The sequence below is a fragment of the Bos indicus x Bos taurus genome, chromosome 11 (assembly GCF_003369695.1).
Source record: "Bos indicus x Bos taurus breed Angus x Brahman F1 hybrid chromosome 11, Bos_hybrid_MaternalHap_v2.0, whole genome shotgun sequence".
NCBI lineage: Eukaryota > Metazoa > Chordata > Mammalia > Artiodactyla > Bovidae > Bos > Bos indicus x Bos taurus.
The window spans coordinates 92,748,831-92,769,924 of record NC_040086.1 but is presented as its reverse complement, the minus strand read 5'-3'; the positions used below and the strand labels follow the sequence as shown (position 1 = coordinate 92,769,924).

General features: G+C 41.5%; 2 protein-coding genes across 2 annotated transcripts in view; one reads left to right on the top strand and one right to left on the bottom strand.

The window, feature by feature from the left end:
- The window catches only part of LOC113900786 (olfactory receptor 1N1-like), a 29,866-nt gene that overhangs the window by 5,811 nt on the left and 2,961 nt on the right, over positions 1-21,094 (bottom strand). The window lies entirely within an intron of this gene.
- On the top strand, positions 16,009-16,997 carry LOC113900787 (olfactory receptor 1N2). The gene has a single exon (XM_027554428.1). The coding sequence runs from the start codon at positions 16,044-16,046 to the stop codon at positions 16,995-16,997; it is 954 nt and encodes a 317-aa protein (XP_027410229.1). The 5' UTR covers positions 16,009-16,043.

Below are 21,094 nucleotides of genomic sequence, written 5' to 3'. Positions count from 1 at the left end.
CTTTTCTGTTATACTGTTCTTATACCTTACGAATGTCTTTCTCAAGGTTCTGGGAGCTATCCCTTTGAAATGTAATTATCAATAAAGATAACACCCCTGTCTCCCCGTCTCTGTGAAAGGGTAGGAACCTAACTTCAATAGATGCCTAGTAGCAAACATATTAATAGATGGCCTACATCTCTGACCTACCTTCTTTATAACACCCTCCGATACTTTTCAACTAGCTAATCCCGGCTCTCATAAATCCCCTTGCCTTTTGTTTCAGCAGAATTGACTTCAGTCTGTCTCTTCAATTGCAGTATTCTTGAATAAAATCTTCCTTGCTTCTTTAACTCCACATGTGTAATTTATCTTTGACAGTGGTGAGTGGGTTAACAGACATGAAGAAACTAGATACTAAGCTGGTGGTAGATGAAATAAAATAATCAATTTTGTCAATACTGAAGAATCCACAAAAAAACAGAACCTGGGAGCTCTGGGTATATGAAATAAACTCAGAGGTGATAGCTATTTCAGAGACTGAATCTCTAGATTCTAGTTTTCACTCCTCACTACTGGAATACTGTCTTCTTCTATCCCAGCAGAAGTTGGTAGTTTTACTTTCTGGAGAAGTTGTGACTAGGAGTTGTCACATAAAATTCAGATTAGTGAATCATATACAAAAATGAGAATTACATGACTATGTGCATGCATGCTAAGTTCAGTCATGACCAACTCTGTGCAACCCTGTGGACTGTCGCCCTCCAGGCTCCTCTGTCCATGGGGATTCTCCAGGCAAGAATCTGGAGTGAGTTGCCATGCCCTCCTCCAAGGGATCTTCCCCACCCAGGGATAAACCCAACTCTCTTGTGTCTCCTGCATTGGCTGTGCTGTGCTTAGGTGCTCAGTCCTGTCCTACTCTTTGCGACACCATGAACTGCAGCCCACTAGGCTCTTCTGTCCATAGGGATTTTCAGGCAAGAATACTGGAGTGGGTTGCCATGCCCACCTCCAGGGGATCTTCCCAACCCAGAAATTGAACCCAGGTCTCCCACATTTCAGGCAGATTCTTTACCGTAGGAGCCACAAGGCATTGGCAGACGGGTTCTTTACCACTAACACCACCAGGGAAGCCTTTTGCATGACTCTGTGTGTGTGTGTGTGGGTGGGTGTGTGTGCGCACGTGCATGTGCATGCGTGCATGCGCGCTAAGTCCTTCAGTCGTGACTGACTCTTTGCAACCCTATAACATAGCCTGCCAGGCTCCTCTGTCCATAGGATTCCCCAGGCAAGGATACTGGAGTGGGTTGCCATTTCCTTCCCCAAGGGATCTTCTTGATCCAGGGAGGGAACCCACCTATCCTGCATTGGCAGGGCGTTTTTTTTACCACTAGCACCACGTGGGAAGCCCTTACATGACTATCAGTTCAGTTCAGTCGCTCAGTGTGTCTGACTCTTTGTGACCCCATGAACTGCAGCATGCCAGGCCTCCTTGCCCATGACCAACTCTTGGAGTCCACCCAAACCCATATCCATCGAGTTGGTGATGCCATCCAGCCATCTCATCCTCTGTTGTCCCCTTCTCCTCCTGCCCTCAATCTTTCCCAGCATCAGGGCCTTTTCCAATGAGTCAGCTCTTCGCATGAGGTTGCCAAAGTATTGGAGTTTCAGCTTCAACATCACTCCTTCCAGTGAACATCCAAGACTGATCTCCTTTAGGATGGACTGGTTGGATCTCCTTGTAGTCCAAGGGACTCTCAAGAGTCTTCTCCAACATCATAGTTCAAAAGCATCAATTCTTCAGTGTTTTCTTTATAGTCCAACTCTCACATCCATACATGACCACTGGAAAAACCATAACCTTGACTAGACAGACCTTTGTTGACAAAGTAATGTCTCTGCTTTTTAATAACGCTCCTTCCAAGGAGTAAATGTCTTTTAATTTCATGGCTGCAATCGCAGTGATTTTGGAGCCCAGAAAAATAAAGCCCAGAAAAATATATACATGACTATCAGTTCAGTTCAGTTCTTTTTTTTTTTCTAATTTTATTTTATTTTTAAACTTTACATAATTGTATTAGTTTTGCCAGATATCAAAATGAATCCGCCACAGATATACATGTGTTCCCCATCCCGAACCCTCCTCCCTCCTCCCTCCCCATACCATCCCTCTGGGCCGTCCCAGTGCACCAGCCCCAAGCATCCAGCATCGTGCATCGAACCTGGACTGGCAACTCGTTTCCTACATGATATTTTACATGTTTCATTGCCATTCTCCCAAATCTTCCCACCCTCTCCCTCTCCCACAGAATCCATAAGACTGTTCTATACATCAGTGTCTCTTTTGCTGTCTCGTACACCGGGTTATTGTTACCATCTTTCTAAATTCCATATATATGCATTAGTATACTGTATTGGTGTTTTTCCTTCTGGCTTACTTCACTCTGTATAATAGGCTCCAGTTTCATCCACCTCATTAGAACTGATTCAAATGTATTCTTTTTAATGGCTGAGTAATACTCCATTGTGTATATGTACCACAGCTTTCTTATCCATTCATCTGCTGATGGACATCTAGGTTGCTTCCATGTCTTGGCTATTATAAACAGTGCTGCGATGAACATTGGGGTACACGTGTCTCTTTCCCTTCTGGTTTCCTCAGTGTGTATGCCCAGCAGTGGGATTGCTGGATCATAAGGCAGTTCTATTTCCAGTTTTTTAAGGAATCTCCACACTGTTCTCCATAGTGGCTGTACTAGTTTGCATTCCCACCAACAGTGTAAGAGGGTTCCCTTTTCTCCACACCCTCTCCAGCATTTATTATTTGTAGACTTTTGGATCGCAGCCATTCTGACTGAGTTCAGTTCAGTTCTGTTCAGTCACTCAGTCGTGTCCGACTCTTTGTGACCCCATGAATTGTAGCATGCCAGGCCTCCCTGTCCATCACCAACTCCCAGAGTTCACTCAGACTCACGTCCATCGAGTCAGTGATGCCATCCAGCCATCTCATCCTCTGTCATCTCCTTCTCCTCCTGCCCCCAATCCCTCCCAGTATCAGAGTCTTTTCCAATGAGTCAACTCTTCACATGAGGTGGCCAAAGTACTGGAGTTTCAGCTTTAGCATCATTCCTTCCAAAGAAATCCCAGAGCTGATCTCCTTCAGAATGGACTGGTTGGATCTCCTCGCAGTACAAGGGACTCTCAAGAGTCTTCTCCAACACCACAGTTCAAAAGCATCAATTCTTCAGCACTCAGCTTTCTTCACAGTCCAACTCTCACATCCATACATGACCACTGGAAAAACCATAGCCTTGACTAGACTGACCTTTGTTGCAAAGTAATGTCTATATAACACCAAATGATGAATCCTGAAACCTAAAGACCTATATCGTGAATACAGAATAGTGTAAGAATTTCTTTGACATTCAAGTAGCTGAGCAGAAAATAACTAAGGATACTGGCATTGGCCTTGCCCCGAAAGTTTTCCCAGCCAGATAATCCTACAGTGAAACTCAAAATCGACAGCTCCTTCTATAAACACAGGGCTTCCAGGCAGTTCCAGTACAAAATTCATTGTAGTTAGCACTTCAAATTTATATGCTTTTCACAAAATTATCAGTTAATAAGATATTCAAATGAAAAAAAATTAATTTGATCCTGACCTCATGCTGTATAAAAAATCAGTTCCAACTACATTCATATACAAATAAAAGACAAAGCAACACAATTTTAGATGAAAACACAAATATCTTTCTAATCAAGAAGTATGCAGCTATCTCTTAAATAGGACACAAACAGACTAACTGAAAGTAAATAAATAAGTGGGACCATATTAAAATTAAGAACTTCTAAAAAAATAAAATAAAACAAAAATAAAATTAAGAACTTCTATTTTTCAAAAGGTTCCAGTAAGAGAGTGAAAACTCAACACACAGGCAAGAAGGAGACATGTGTCATGCATGCATTTCACAAAATATTGTATACCAGTGTGTGTATATATATATATATAAAACCCTTTTCAAATCAAGGAATAGAAAGAAACTCCAAAATACATTTAAAAATATATCAGAATGTAATATCAAATATTTTTTAAAACACATGAAAATGTTTTCAACCTCATTAGTCATCAGGACAGCTTAAATTTAACCTACAATGTGTTACTACTACACATCTATCAGAATAGCTAAAATGAAAAAGACTGTACCAAAAGTTAGTGAGATTGGAGCAACCAGAATCTCATAACCACTGTTAACACCATAGAACAATCACTCTGAAAAACTAAAGCTGAACCATGCAAACCTTAGGATTCCCAAATTCTACTATTAAACATATATCCAACCAAAATGTGTACACACATTCCTCGAAAGGTCTGGATAAAAATGTTTATACCAGCACTATTCATAAAATACCAAACTGAAAATCACCTAAATAGCTATCAACAATAGATTAGATGAATTATGGTAATTTCCATTAATGAATATCAGCAGCAATGAGAATGAATGAAACACAGGTTTGAGTTTCCTGCTTGCTTCCCTGTCTACTCTCCCACTTCCAGATGATTTCCATTGTAGTTATCCCATGTCTGCATCACTCTTGTACTGGGTATATGTGTAGAGGAAATTAAGTCCAAGGTCTTCAGACTGAAAGGAACAATACATAGAGGGGTGCATCTAAGGAGACATTTTTCCACTTGGACCTCATTTAGATGACAAGATCTTGGACCTTGACCTCATGTTGCAATGGAATGAGATTCTGAGGCTTTTTTAGTTCAGTTCAGTCACTTGGTCATGTCTGACTCTTGGCAACCCCATGGACTGCAGCACACCAGGTGTTCATGTCCATCACCAACTCCCGAAGCTTGCTCAAACTCATGTCCATTGAGTCAGTGATGCCATCCAACCATCTCAGCCCTGTCATCCCCTTCTCCTCCTGCCTTCAATCTTTTCCAGCATTAGGGTCTTTTCCAATGAGTCAGTTGTCACATCAGGTGGCCAAAGTATTGGAGTTTCAGCTTCAGCATCAGCCTTTCCAGTGAATATTCAGAACTGATTTCCTTTAGGATTAACTGGTTTGATCTCCTTGCAGTCCAAGGGACTCTCAAGAGTATTCTCCAACACCACAGTTCTAAAGCATCAATTCTTTGGTGTCAGCTTTCTTTATAGTCCAACTCTCAGATCCATACATGATTACTAGAAAAACCATAGCTTTGACTAGATGGGTCTTTGTTGGCAAAGCAATGTCTCTGATTTTTAATATGCTGTCTAGGTTGGTCATAGCTTTTCTTCCAAGGAACAAGCATCTTTTAATTTCATGGCTGCAGTCACCATCTACAATGATTATGGAACCCAAGAAAATAGTCTCTCACTGTTTCCATTGTTTCCCCATCTATTTGCCATGAAGTGATGTGCCCGGATGCTATGATCTTCATTTTCTGAATGTTGAGTTTTAAGCCAACCTTTTCCCTCTCCTCTTCCAATTTCATCAAGAGGCTCTTTAGTTCTTCTTCGCTTTCTGCCATAAGGAAGGTGTCATCTGCATATCTAAGGTTATTGATATTTCTCCCAGAAATCTTGATTCCAGCTTGTGCTTCATCCATCTGGCATTTTGCATGATGTGCTCTGCATATAAGTTAAATAAGCAAGGTGACAGTATATAGCCTTGATGTACTGCTTTCCCGATTTGGAGCCAGTCTGTTGTTCTATGACCAGTTCTCACTGTGGCTTCTTGATCTGCATACAGATTTCTCAGAAGGCAGATGAGATGGTCTGGTATCCCCATCTCTTGAAGAATTTTCCACAGTTTGTTGTGATCCACATAGTCAAAGTCTTTGGCATAGTCAATAAAGCAGAAGTAGATGTTTTTCTGGAACTCTCTTGCTCTTTCCATGATCCAACCCATGTTGGCAATCTGATCTCTGGTTCCTCTGCCTTTTCTAAAACCAGCTTGTACATCTGGAAGTTCATGGTTCATGTACTGTTCAAGTCTGGCTTGGAGAACTTTGAGTATTTCTTTGCTAGTGTGTGAGATGAGTGCAATTGTGCCATAGTCTGAGTGTTCTTTGGCATTGCCTTTCTTTGGGACTGGAATGAAAACTGACCTTTTCCAGTCCTGTCACCACAGCTGAATTTTCCAAATTTTCTAGCGTATTGAATCTAGCACTTTCACAGCATCATTTTTTAGGATTTGAAATCACTCAACTGGAATTCCATCACCTCCACTAGCTTTGTTCATAGGAATGCTTCCTAAGGCCCACTTGACTTTGCATTCCAGGACATCTGGCTATAGGTGAGTGATCACGCCATCGTGGTTATCACAGTCATGAACATCTTTTTTGTATAGTTCTTCTGTGTATTCTTGCTACCTCTTCTTAATGTCTTCTGCTTCTGTTGGGTCCATACTATTTCTGTCCTTTATTGTGCCCATCTTTGCATGAAATGTTCCCTTGGTATCTCTAATTTTCTTGAAGAGATCTCTAGACTTTACCATTCTATTGTTTTCCTCTACTTCTTTGCACTGATCCCCGAGAAAGGCTTTCTTATCTGTCCTTGCTATTCTTTGGAACTCCGCATTCAAATGGGTATATCTTTCCTTTTCTCCTTTGCTTTTCACTTCTCTTCTTTTCTCAGCTATTTGTAAGGCCTCCTCAGACAACCATATTGCCTTTTTTCATTTCTTTTTTTTTAAATTTTATTTTATTTTTAAACTTTACATAATTGTATTAGTTTTGCCAAATATTGAAATGAATCCACCACAGGTATACATGTGTTCCCCATCCTGAACCCTCCTCCTTCCTCCCTCCCCATACCATCCCTCTGGGTCATCCCAGTGCACTAGCCCCAAGCATCCAGTATTGTGCATCGAACCTGGACTGGCATCTCGTTTCATACATGATATTTTACATGTTTCAATGCCATTCTCCCAAATCTTCCCACCCTCTCCCTCTCCCACAGAGTCCATAAGACTGTTCTATACATCATTGTCTCTTTTGCTGTCTTGTACACAGGGTTATTGTTACCATCTTTCTAAATTCCATATATATGTGTTAGTATACTACATTGGTGTTTTTCCTTCTGGCTTACTTCACTCTGTATAATAGGCTCCAGTTTCATCCACCTCATTAGGACTGATTGATCACTGCCTCCTGTACAATATTATGAACCTCTGTTTACAGTTCTTCAGGCACTCTGTCTACCAGATCTAATCCCTTGAATCTACTTCTCACTTCTACTGTACAGGCATAAGCAATTTGATTTAGGTCATACCTGAATGGTCTAGTAATTTTCCCCACTTTCTTCAATTTAAGTCTGAATTTGGCATAAGGAGTTCATGATCAGAGCCACAGTCATCTCCCAATCTTGTTTTTTCTGACTGTATAGAGCTTCTCCATCTTTGGCTGCAAAGAATGTAATTAATCAATCTGATTTCAGTATTGACCATCTGGTGATGTCCATGTGTAGAGTCTTCTCTTGTGCTTTAGGAAGAGGGTGTTTGCTATGACCAGTGCATTCTCTTGGCAACACTCTGTTAACCTTTGCCCTGCTCCCTTTTGTACTCAAGGCCAAATTTGCCTGTTACTCCAGATATCTCTTGACTTCCTACTTTTGCATTCCAGTCCACTCTGATGAAAAGGACATCTTTTTTGTGTGTTAGTTCTAGAAGGTCTTGTAGGTCTTCATAGAACTGTTAAACCTCAGCTTCTTCAGCATTACTGGTTGGGTCATAGGTGTGGATTACTGTGATATTGAATGGTTTGCCTTGGAAACGAACAGAGATCATTCTGTTGTTTTTGAGGTTACACCCAAGTACTGTATTTTGGACTCTTTTGTTGACTTTGAGGGCTATTTCATTTCTCCTAAGGGATTCTTTCCCACAGTAGTAGATATAATGGTCATCTGAGTTAAATTCACCCTTTCCAGTTGATTTAGTTCACTTTACTAAAATGTCAGTGTTCACTGTTGCCATCTCCTGCTTGACCACTTCCAGTTTACCTTGATTCATGGATCTACATTCTAGGTTCCTATGCAATATTGTTGTTTACAGCATAGGACTTTATTTCCATCATTAATCATATGCAAAACTAGGTGTTGTTTTTGCTTTGGCTCCATCTCTTCATTCTTTCTGGAGTTATTTCTCCACTGTTCTCCAGTAGCATATCAGACACCTACCAACCTGGGGAGTTCATCTTTCAGTTCCTATCTTTTTGCCTTTTCTTACTGTTTATGGGATTCTCAAGGCAAGAATACTGAAGTGTCTTTCCATTCCTTTCTCTTGTGGGCCATGTTTTGTCAGAACTCTCCACCATGACCATCCATCTTGGGTGGCTGTCCATCATGGGTGGCCCTACACTGCATGGCTCATAGTTTCATTGAGTTAGACAAGTCTGTAGTCCATGTGGATTCTGAGGGTTTTTGGAAGGAACAAGTCTATTCTGAATCTGGGAAGAATATAAATAATTTGAGTCAAGAATATAAATAATTTGAGTCAGGCTGTGCTAATTGAAAGAGGGTCCCAAATTCTTTCCTATTCTTCCTATGGAGGGATGGAGCTTAACTTCTTTCCCTTAGTCACTGGGCTGGCCTTAGTGATTGATTGCTCTATAGAAGACAGTGAAAATGAGATTCTCAGGTTTCCAAAGCTAGGTTTTATGAAGACCTTGCAGCTTCCATCATGACTTCTTAAATGGTTTGCTCTCAAAATGCCCCACTTCTGAAGCCCGCTGCTGTGCTGTGAGTAGCCCAGACATATATGGAAAGGCCAGGTATAGGTGCTCAGACCCAAAAAACAAATGGAGAATGTGTGAGTTACTAAAAAGTGGTACTGATAAAACTGTTGCTGCTGTTAGTCACTCAGTCATGACTGCTGACTCTTTGTGACCCCATGAACTGCAGCCCACCAGGCTTCCCGGTCCTTCAGTATCTCCCTGAGTTTGCTCAAACTCATGTCCATTGAATCTATGATGCCATCCAATTTCATCCTCTGTCACCTGCTTCTCATGCCCTCAATCAAACTAGCTACGTGTGAAAAATTAAAAGTAAAGCTAGATACTTTTTTCTCACTCCACAGCAACATAAATTGCAAGTAAATGAAAAACTTAGTGTAGTGTTCAAAACTAGAAGAAAGAACTAAATGGAATTTCCTTGATCTACAGGATGGAAAGTACTTTTTAGTATAAAAGTAATGGGGAAAATACAAAGCTAAAAATCTGTCAATTTTGACTAAAAAATAATTTAAAATTTTTCTATAAAAATAGATGAACAGTCCAAGTTTGATGCATGAAACAGGGCACTCAAAGCCGGTGCACTGGGCCAACCCAGAGGTATGAGATGCGGAGGGAGCTGGGAGTGGAGTTCAGGATGGGGGACACATGTACACCCATGGCTGATTCATGTTAATGTATGGCAAAAACCACCACAAGATTGTAAAGTAATTAGCCTCCAATTAAAATAAATTAATTAATTTTTAAAAACTTCTATAAATATTCAATGGCAAGGACATAAAAAACACCCCAAATAAAATGTTTTAATTTTTTTTATTGCATTTAATATCCATTTTAAAAGCACAAACACCCCAGTAGGAAAAAGACAAATATATTAACAGGATAATTTGAAGAATAATTACTCATGGTTAAAAATTAAAAAAAAAAAAACAAAAAACAGTTGATCTTGCTAGTAACCAAAGGCACACACAGAGAAAATGAGATTTTCACATAGAAAATTAGATTATTCTGTACCAGTGATATTGCTAATGAACATAGTGTGGGCGGCTGCGCCAGCACACACAGCACTGCCGAGAGGAGCTATCCCACGTCCGAGGTCGGGGGCAGAATCCGGGAGGACACCATGTCCGAGGGGCAGCGGCCAAGAGGAGCTACCCCATTCCTGGCACCAGGGGTGGTGGCCGGGAGGAGCAACCCCACGTCCAAGGAGCCATGGCTGCACGGGTGCAGGAGGGCCTAGAGGAGCTATCCCACACTGAAGGTCAGGACGGACGGTGGTGAGGAGATACCCCTTGTCCAAGGTAAGGAGCAATGGCTGTGCTTTGATGGAGCAGCTGTGAAGAGATACCCCAAGCCCCAAGGTAAGAGAAACCCAAGTAAGATGGTAGGTGTTGCAAGAGGGCATCAGAGGGCAGACACACTGAAACCATACTCACAGAAAACTAGTCAATCAAATCACACTAGGACCACAGCCTTGTCTAACTCAATGAAGCTAAGCCATGCCCGTGGGGCAAACCAAGATGGGTGGGTCATGGTGGAGAGATCTGACAGAATGTGGTCCACTGGATAAGGGAATGGCAAACCACTTCAGTATTCTTGCCTCAAGAACCCCATGAACAGTATGAAAATGCAAAATGATAGGATACTGAAAGAGAAACTCCCCAGGTCTGTAGGGGCCCAATATGCTACTGGAGATGAGTGGAGAAATAACTCCAGAAAGAATGAAGGGATGGAGCCAAAGCAAAAACAATACCCAGTTGTGGATGTGACTGGTGATAGAAGCAAGGTCCTATGCTGTAAAGAGCAATACTGCATAGGAACCTGGAATGTCAGATCCATGAATCAAGGCAAATTGAAAGTGGTCAAACAGGAGATGGCAAGAGTGAAAGTCGACATTCTAGGAATCAGCGAACTCAAATGGACTGGAATGGGTGAATTTAACTCAGATGACCATTATATCTACTACTGCAGGCAGGAATCCCTCAGAAGAAATGGAGTAGCGATCATGGTCAACAAAAGAGTCTGAAATGCAGTATTGGATGCAATCTCAAAAATGACAGAATGATCTCTGTTTGTTTCCAAGGCAAACCATTCAATATCACAGTAATCCAAGTCTATGCCCCAACAAGTAACGCTGAAGAAGCTGAAGTTGAATGGTTCTATGAAGACCTACAAGACCTTTTAGAACTAACACCCAAAAAAGATGTCCTTTTCATTATAGGGGACTGGAATGCAAAAGTAGGAAGTCAAGAAGCACCTGGGATAACAGGCAAATTTGGCCTTGGAATACGGAATGAAGCAGGACAAAGACTAAAAGAGTTTTGCCAAGAAAATGCACTGGTCATAGCAAACACCCTCTTCCAACAACAAAGAAGACTCTACACGTGGACATCACCAGATGGTCAACACCGAAATCAGATTGATTCTATTCTTTGCAGCCAAAGATGGAGAAGGTCTATACAGTCAACAAAAACAAGACCAGGAGCTGACTGTGGCTCAGATCATGAACTCCTTATGCCAAATTCAGACTGAAATTGAAGAAAGTAGGGAAAACCACTAGACCATTCAGGTATGACCTAAATCAATCCCTTATGATTATACAGTGGAAGTGAGAAATAGATTTAAGGGAGTAGATCTGATAGAGTGCCTGATGAACTATGGACGGAGGTTCATGACATTGTACATGAGACAGGGATCAAGACCATCCCCATGGAAAAGAAATGCAAAAAAGCAAAATGGCTGTCTGGGGAGGCCTTACAAATAGCTGTGAAAAGAAGAGAAGCAAAAAGCAAAGGAGAAAAGGAAAGATATAAGCATCTGAATGAAGTGTTCCAAAGAATAGCAAGGAGAGATAAGAAAGCCTTCCTCAGCGATCAATGCAAAGAAATAGAGGAAAACAACAGAATGGGAAAGACTAGAGATATCTTCAAGAAAATCAGAGATACCAAGGGAACATTTCATGCAAAGATGGACTCGATAAAGGACAGAAATAGTGTGGACCTAACAGAAGCAGAAGATATTAAGAAGAGGTGGCAAGAATACACAGAAAAACTGTACAAAAAAGATCTTCACGACCAAGATCATCATGATGCTGTGATCACTGACCTAGAGCCAGACATCCTGGAATGTGAAGTCAAGTGGGCCTTAGAAAGCATCACTATGAACAAAGCTAATGGAGGTGATGGAATTCCAGTTGCGCTATTCCAAATCCTGAAAGATGATGCTGTGAAAGTGCTGCACTCAATATGCCAGCAAATTTGGAAAACTCAGCAGTGGCCACAGGACTGGAAAAGGTCAGTTTTCATTCCAATCCCAAAGAAAAGCAATGCCAAAGAATGCTCAAACTACTACACAATTGCACTCATCTCACACGCTAGTAAAGTAATGCTCAAAGTTCCCCAAGCCAGGCTTCAGTAATACGTGAACTGTGAACTTCCTGATGTTCAAGCTCGTTTTAGAAAAGGCAGAGGAACCAGAGATCAGATTGCCAATATCCTCTGGATCATGGAAAAAGCAAGAGAGTTCAAGAAAAACATCTATTTCTTCTTTATTGACTATGCCAAAGCCTTTGACTGTGTGGATCACAATAAACGTTGGAAAATTCTGAAAGAGATGGGAATACCAGACCACCTGACCTGCCTCTTGAGAAACCTATATGCAAGTCAGGAAGCAACACTTTTTTAGAACTGGACATTGAACAACAGACTGATTCTAAATAGGAAAAGGAGTACGTCAAGGCTGTATATTGTCTCCCTGCTTATTTAACTTATATGCAGAGTACATCATGAGAAATGTTGGGCTGGAAGAAGCACAAGCTGGAATCAAGATTGCTGGGAGAAATATCAATCACCTCAGATATGCAGATGATACCACTCTTATGGCAGAGAGTGAAGAGGAACTAAAAAGCCTCTTGATGAAAGTGAAAGAGGAGAGTGAAAAATTTGGCTTAAAGCTCAACATTCAGAAAACTAAGATCATGGCATCTGGTCCCATCACTTCATGGGAATTGATGGGGACACAGTGGAAATAGTGTCAGACTTTATTTTGGGGGGCTCCAAAATCACTGCAGATGGTGACTGCAGCCATGAAATTAAAAGACACTTACTCCTTGGAAGGAAAGTTATGACCAACCTAGATAGCATATTCAAAAGCAGAGACATTACTTTGCCAACAAAGGTCCATCTAGTCAAGGCTATGGTTTTTCCTGTGGTCATGTATGGATGTGAGAGTTGGACTGTGAAGAAGGCTGAGCACCGAAAAATTGATGCTTTTGAACTGTGGTGTTGGAGAAGACTCTTGAGAGTCCCCTGGACTGCAAGGAGATCCAATTAGTCTATTTAAAAGAGATCAGCCCTGGGATTTCTTTGGAAGGAATGATGCTAAAGCTGAAACTCCAGTACTTTGGCCACCTCATGCAAAGAGTTGACCCATTGGAAAAGACTCTCACACTGCGAGGGATTAGGGACAGGAGGAGAAGGGGACTACAGAGGATGAGATGGCTGGACGGCATCACTGACTCGATGGACGTGAGTCTGGGTGAACTCCAGGAGTTGGTGATGGACAGGGAGGCCTGGCATGCTGGCATTCATGGGGTCACAAAGAGTCTGAAACGACTGAGTGACTGAACTGAACTGAAATAAAAATCAACAATGATACTGGGACAAACTATGGCGGTTAAGTACATGGACTGAAGCCACTCCATCCTTTTTTCCTTCTTTCCTTTCCCTGTGTACACTCTCCATATCTAGGTCTCCATCCAAGTTCTGATTTTCTACTTCTCTTTCCTTTCCAGTCTGCCAACACTACAGCCTGCACTATCTGTCTCAAAAAAAAAAAAAAAAAATTTGAGCTCTAGAGTTGTGGAGACCTAGATTGGAATTCCATCCTCTCCATTTAGTTAGTCAAGTCATTATCTTCACTGGGCCTCAGTTTTCTCAACTGTAAAGTAGGGATAACAATATTTCTTTATCCTAATAAACTTGTATTACTTGAGATCATTTAATGAAAGTGTGCAGTAAGGACTACAGTATTTTTTAAAAGATGTTTTATATGGACCATTTTTAAAGTCTTTACAGAATTTTTTACAATATTGTTTCTGTTTCATCCTTTGGTTTTTTGATCCTGAGGCTTGTGGGATTTTAACTCCCTATCCAGGGAGAAACCCATGCCTCCTGCACTGGAAGGTGAAGTTTTAACCACTGAATCAGCAGGAAAGTCCCAGTACTACTAGTATTAATGACAATACTGAAGATGTTACATTTTTGCTGTGGTTATGTATCAGATATTATGGCTGGTGTGTTCTACATAGGCTGCCTTATGTAACTGAAAGTTTAGGACTTAGGGGAGTTGCTTCTTAGCATTACTCTGTTTAGAGAGGTAATACCTAGGTGTCACTAGTGGTAAAGAACCTGCCTGCCAATGAAAGAGACATAAGAGATGTGGGTTCCATCCCTGGGTCAGAAAGATCCCCTCGAGGAGGGCATGGCAACCCACTACAGTGTGCTTGACTGGATAATCCCGTGGTCAGAGGAGCCTGGCAGGCTACAGTCCATTTAGAGAAATCACCAGCAGGACCATTATATTTTAAGCTCTTAATGTCTCCCTCAATCCAGTTTAACCTAGAACCTGGGACAGGCATTAAATGGTCCAGGGCAGAGGCAAGAGTTCCCAGGAGGACTGCTGGTCAGGCTGGAGTGCATAGCATCCCAGCTAAAGGCCTCAGAATCTCACCCCCAAGTTCCCCATCTGAGAGCTTAACCCCTGGGAAAGAGATGTCCTCTATTCTCCCAGGACCCCAGCAGAGATGGCTAGAGAATAGGCTGAAAAGGGACACTGAGGTTGGCTCTAATGAGCACTTTGGGGATGATGTTCTAGGGATCTTTAAAACCGTAAGAAAGGCTCCTGTCTTGCCAGGTCTGAAAAATGCATTATACACTCCAGGTATTCCTGGTGACCCCTGGACTCAATAGACCCCAGATTTACAAGGTCAGAAAGGTCTCAAGGAGTTCCTTATTGTGAACTTCCCACCCACAAGAGGGAACTGGAGAATCTGAAAATGATTGAAACCAACCTATGCTCCGATAGGTGAGAGAATCTGGAAGGGTAGGGGACAAACACACACACTTGTACAAACACCTCCCTTTCCAGCCCAAGTACCAGGCAAAAGTTTCTAGGGTAGCCGATCTAAATGTCTGCCTAGGATTAGAAGCCTCTCTATAAACCAAGAACAAATGGAGTACTAATACAGTGACAAAATCTAATAAGATTAGGGAGGACATGAAATGACATCTTATACAAGCTTGCTCTAAATCCTAGGAGAACTGAAGATCAGAGTGGCCATTTTTAAGCCCAGAGAACCAGACACTGGTTCCTTCTACCTTCCCTTTGCTGAAAAGAAACATCCGAGATTTAGAGTACAAGTGTCAGTGGAAGGCACAGACACTGGAGCCAGACACACCTGCTGTTGAATCACATTCATTAGCTTTCTGATCTTGAGTACATCAAATATTTCTAAGACTCAATTGCACCATTTGCAGAATTGTGGAGGAGAATAATACCTACCAGACTTGAAAGAACAAAACAGTGCCATCAAGTTGGCTGGAACATAGCAAGCATCTACAAACAGCTACTGACCATGTTCATGTCCAAGAGGCTAGGGGGAGAGAAATATCAGTTTTCAAATGTCTAGATGTGCAATAGGGGAAGAGTTCAGGGAAAAAGGAGAGAGAGTGATGAGGGTCAAGGGTTGGCAGCCCTGTCCTGTTTGTCTACTGTGGATACAGAGAATGGAACATCACAGACGCTCCCTGGCCTCAGCCCATATATCTGTGCTTCCAGTAAGGTAAGAGTACAGGGAGTGGAGCTAAATAGGTGAGGTCAAGTTCTAGGGATTGAGGAGGCAAGTAGAAATAGATTATCTTGTCTATGGTGTATGTCAAGGGGTGGGTGTTGGGGGAGGGGCAGCAAGGAAGATCATGCATTTCCTTTTTACTTGGTGAGCAAAAGTGACTTTTCCAATCTTGCCTTTAAGGATATGCTCAATTCTTATCTCCTCCAATTTCCAACATGGACTTCTCTGGTCAAACTGATCACTTTCCTAAGGACCCTATTATATACAGCTATGAAGGCATGGTTCAGTTTGCATGGGTATTGGTTTGCCTGTTCTCTAAAGTCCCATGTGTGTTTTCTCTCACATCATAATGGCATCCAGAGATTCTCATGGGCAAGGACCACTTCTTTTTTTCCTGGAACAGTTTGGGCTACACAGATATTATCTGTGAATTGATCTAATACTTAAATATTGACACGTGGAAGGGTTTTATCTGCACAGATAGCAAAACTACAAAGGATGGGAAAACCAAGCAGAGTGAACCAAACCACCCTTTCAGACTTCCTCCTTCTAGGGATCTCTGAGCGGCCAGAGGAGCAAACTCTCCTGTTCGTCATCTTCCTGGGCATGTACCTGGTCACTATGATGGGAAACCTGCTCATCATCCTGGCCATCACCTCTGACCCTCACCTCCATACTCCCATGTACTTCTTTCTGGCCAACCTATCAATAACAGACGCCTGCTTCACTTCTGCCTCCATCCCCAAAATGCTGGTCAACATGCATACTCAGAGTCAGAGCATCTCCTATTCTGGGTGCTTTGCACAGCTGTATTTTCTCCTCGTGTTTGGTGGCCTTGACAACTTACTTCTGGCAGTGATGGCATATGACCGCTATGTGGCCATCTGTCAGCCACTTCATTACAGCACAGCTATGAGTCCCCAGCTCTGTGCACTAATGTTGAGCATATGCTGGGCGCTAACCAACTGTCCTGCACTGACACACACACTATTGCTGACCCGTGTGGCCTTCTGTGCCCACAAGGCCATTCCCCACTTCTACTGTGATCCCAGTGCTCTCCTGAAGCTTGCCTGCTCAGATACCCGCATTAACAAGCTGATGATCATCACCATGGGCCTCATGTTCCTCACTGCTCCCCTCCTGTTGATTGTCCTCTCCTATGTCCGCATTTCCTGGGCTGTGTTTGGCATCTCATCTCCTGGAGGGCGGTGGAAGGCCTTCTCGACGTGCAGTTCTCACCTCACAGTGGTCCTGCTCTTCTATGGGTCTCTTATGGGTGTGTATTTACTTCCTCCATCAACTCACTCTGCGGAGAGGGAGAGCAAGGCTGCCATTCTCTATATGGTGATTATTCCCATGCTGAACCCTTTCATATACAGCTTGAGGAATAAAGATATGAATGAGGCTTTGAGTAAACTCTTCGGCAGTGGGAAAACCATCTTTTTATCATGACAGTGATGGCCAATCCTGGTATCTGAATTAGCCCCTGCTCTCCGTCACTTCATGGGAAATATATGGGGAAACAGTGGAAACAGTGTCAAACTTTATTTTTGGGGGCTCCAAAATCACTGCAGATGGTGACTGCAGCCATGAAATTAAAAGTTGCTTACTCCTTGGAAGGAAAATTATGACCAACCTAGATAGCATATTCAAAAGCAGAGACATTACTTTGCCAACAAAGGTCCGTCTAGTCAAGGCTATGGTTTTTCCTGTGTTCATGTATGGATGTGAGAGTTGGACTGTGAAGAAGGCTGAGCACCGAAGAATTGATGCTTTTGAACTGTGGTGTTGCAGAAGACTCTTGAGAGTCCCTTGGACTGCAAGGAGATCCAACCAGTCCATCCTAAAGGAGATCAGCCCTGGGATTTCCTTGGAAGGAATGATGCTAAAGCTGAAACTCCAGTACTTTGGCCACCTCATGTGAAGAGTTGACTCATTGGAAAAGACTCTGATGCTGGGAGGGATTGGGGGCAGGAGGAGAAGGGGATGAGGTGGTTGGATGGCATCACTGACTCGATGGACGTGAGTCTGAGTGAACTCTGGGAGTTGGTGATGGACAGGGAGGCCTGGCGTGCTGCGATTCATGGGGTCGCAAAGAGTTGGACACGACTGAGCGACTGAACTGAACTGAACTCCATCATTTGAATGACTCCACTAGTTTCAGACTGACTTAAGGGAAAGTTATCAAGACATTAAAAAATTAGGTGTTTAACAAAGAAGGCATTTCCATTCTTTCATTGGGCCCTTGGCAACCACCCTTCTATTCTCTGCTTCTATGATTTGACTGTGTTAGATGCCACAAGGAAGTGAAATCATACAGTATTTGTCTTTCTGTGTCTGACTTATTTCACCTAGCATAATGTACAAGGTTCCAGTTATGCAAGATGAGTGAGTTTTTTGAGATCAAATATTCGGCAAGATGACTATAGTGAATGACACTGTATTGTGCGCTTGTCATGTACTATGAAGGTGGCTCTTGAATTAAGTCTTCTCACCAAACATACAAAAATAAAATGGCCATTATATGGAGGTGATAAATACATTAATTAACTTGACTATGGTGACGATTTCCAACATATACCTACCAAAATATCAAGCTGTACATTTTAAATACATACAATGTTTATATGTCAAATATACCTCAATAAAGCTGTTTAAAAAAGAACTAATAGTTTCTCAGGAAATAAGACTAGAAACTTAAGTTCTACTAGTGATGTTAATTGCTCATTTTAATACACAAGAGCTATCATTAATAATAACTAGAATTCACTATTTATGTAAAGAATCACTAGGACGAGAGAATAACTAGAAACAAATGCAATTCAATCCATCATATATTTTCTGAGTATTTATTCCAGCTTACTGCTTCTCCTAGTTAAGTCACAGCTTGGGAAGTGAAGAGGGATTTTTCTCCTAAGTGGAAATTCTTTTTTGATTTGCTGCTTTTAAAATTAAATCTGCTTTATGATGGAAATCCAAATATAGTAACATAGACATGAAAACAAAGGATACAAAGTACTTCACACTTCTGTTATTCATTTTTTATCCTTCTAAAATGGTTTTTATTCATAACATTTTATGTTTACATAAATGGGACTTATTTTACATGGTATTTTATAGCTTTCCTTTTCTATAATAATTTAGTTTTATTGTATTGTAATATCTACATTTCTGCCTCTATACATATCAATACATAGAATGTACACAGCATCAATACATCAATCCACTTAAAATTTTTAAGTTTTAGTTGATCTCTTATTGAATTAACACAATGATTCATTGTGAAACTTTATTAACAATTATATTACACTTGAAATGTCTTGTGTCAGTTGTCTGATCAAGGTTACTTTCATATCTCCAAAGCATCTATTTTAAAGAGCTCCATTGTCTTAGTTCCCCAGTGCCTGTGGCTTGCTCATTTGAAAAGAGAAGCATGAACTTTGAAAATACCCATATAAGAAACGAATCGCCAGTCCAGGTTCAATGCAGGATACAGGAAGCTTGGGGCTGGTGCACTGGGGTGACCCAGAGGGATGGTATGGGGAGGGAGGTGGGAGGGGGGTTCAGGATTGGGAACACGTGTACACCCGTGGCGGATTCATGTTGATGTATGGCAAAACCAATACAATATTGTAAAGTAATTAGCCTCTAATTAAAATAAATAAATTTAAATTAAAAAAAAGAAAATATCCATAAAAATACATGAAGAATGGAAGTCTAGGTTGAACTCCATGGAAAGAGAGACAACAAAGCCAGATTGTCTTCATTCACCTAAAAGTGAAAGTGAAGTCGCTCAGTCGTGTCCGACTCCGTGACCCCGTGGACTGTAGCCCACCAGGCTCCTCCATCCATGGGATTCTCCAGGCAAGAATACTGGAGTGGGGTGCCATTTCCTTCTCCAGGGGATCTTCCTGACCCAGGGATTGAATCCAGGTCTCCCGCATTGCAGGCAGACACTTTAACCTCTGAGCCACCAGGGAAGCCCCATTCACCTAAGGGATTACCTAAATCAGAGCTTAAAGAATGAAATATCAAAATATACTAATGTGTATCAAATATTAAGCTTCTACCAAAATTTCTGACTTCCATCTTCATACCTCAGACTAGAGTTGGGGACATCACCTTAGCCTTAAATGTCACTCCAGATGCTGGTTGCATACTAATTAGTCTTATATTTATGTACAAAATTGGATAAACATATTGCATTTTACATAGGGCAGACACATACACACAAAGAGAAAGGGAAAAGATGGGTAAAGTAGCCTCAATGCCTGTAATATTGGATTCAAGATAAGTCCTATCCTTTGTGCTGTGCCTATTATACAGAGTGAAGTAAGCCAGAAGGAAAAACACCGATACAGTATACCAACGCATATATATGGAATTTAGAAAGATGGTAACAATAACCCTGTGTACGAGACAGCAAAAGAGACACTGATGTATAGAACAGTCTTATGGACTCTGTGGGAGAGGGAGAGGGTTGGAAGATTTGGGATAATGGCCTTGAAACATGTAAAATATCATGTATGAAACGAGATGCCAGTCCAGGTTTGATGCACAATACTGGATGCTTGGGGCTAGTGCACTGGGACGACCCAGAGGGATGGTATGGGGAGGGAGGAGGGTTCAGGATGGGGAACACATGTATACCTGTGGTGGATTCATTTTGATATTTGGCAAAACTAATACAATTATGTAAAGTTTAAAAATAAAATAAAATTTAAAAAAATATATGAAAAAAATAAATAAAAAGAAGGAAAAAAAAAAAAAAAGAAACATGGCAAGGTAGATGAGGGCTTTTAAACATGAATAGCATCATACAACAAAACATTTTTAGTGTCCTGTCAAGAACTCAAATGGGACTTCTCTGGTGGTCCAGTGGATAAGAATCTGCCTGCCAATACAGGGGACACTGGTTTGATCCCTAGTCTGGGAAGATTCCACCTGCCCTGGAGCAACTAAGCTCCTGAGCCACTAAGCACCTGAGCCACGACTGCTGAAGCCATGTGCGTAGAGCCTGTACTTTGCAACAAGAGAAGTTACCGCGATGAGAAACCTGCACACCACAACTACAGCATAGCCCCTGATTGCTGCAACTAGAGAAAGCCCATGCAAAGCGATGAAGACACAGCATAGCCAAAAATAATTAATTATTAAAAAAGAACTCAAAGGTCCCTTTGTGGAGGTACAGATGCTCTGAAATCAACTAATTCTTTATAACAGATGTACGGTTTTTGGCAGCATACGTGAAATAGCTGTTAGTTTAAAATATTAAAATGGGGTAGAGGAGGGAAGGGATACATGTATAATTATGGCTGAGTAGCATTGTTGTACAGCAGAAACCAACACAACCTTGTAAAGCAGTGTTCCTCCAAATGAAAAATAAATTAAAAAATAAAATATTAAAATGTTTTTGAGTGACATTAGCAAAGTTGCAAGTCACACTGAAATTCCACGTAGCTTAATGTAAACAAGAAGCTACCAATGAACACAGGATGCAATTTTTTTCAAAGCTTTGGGTTTTTTTCATTGAATATACAGTCAGCAGT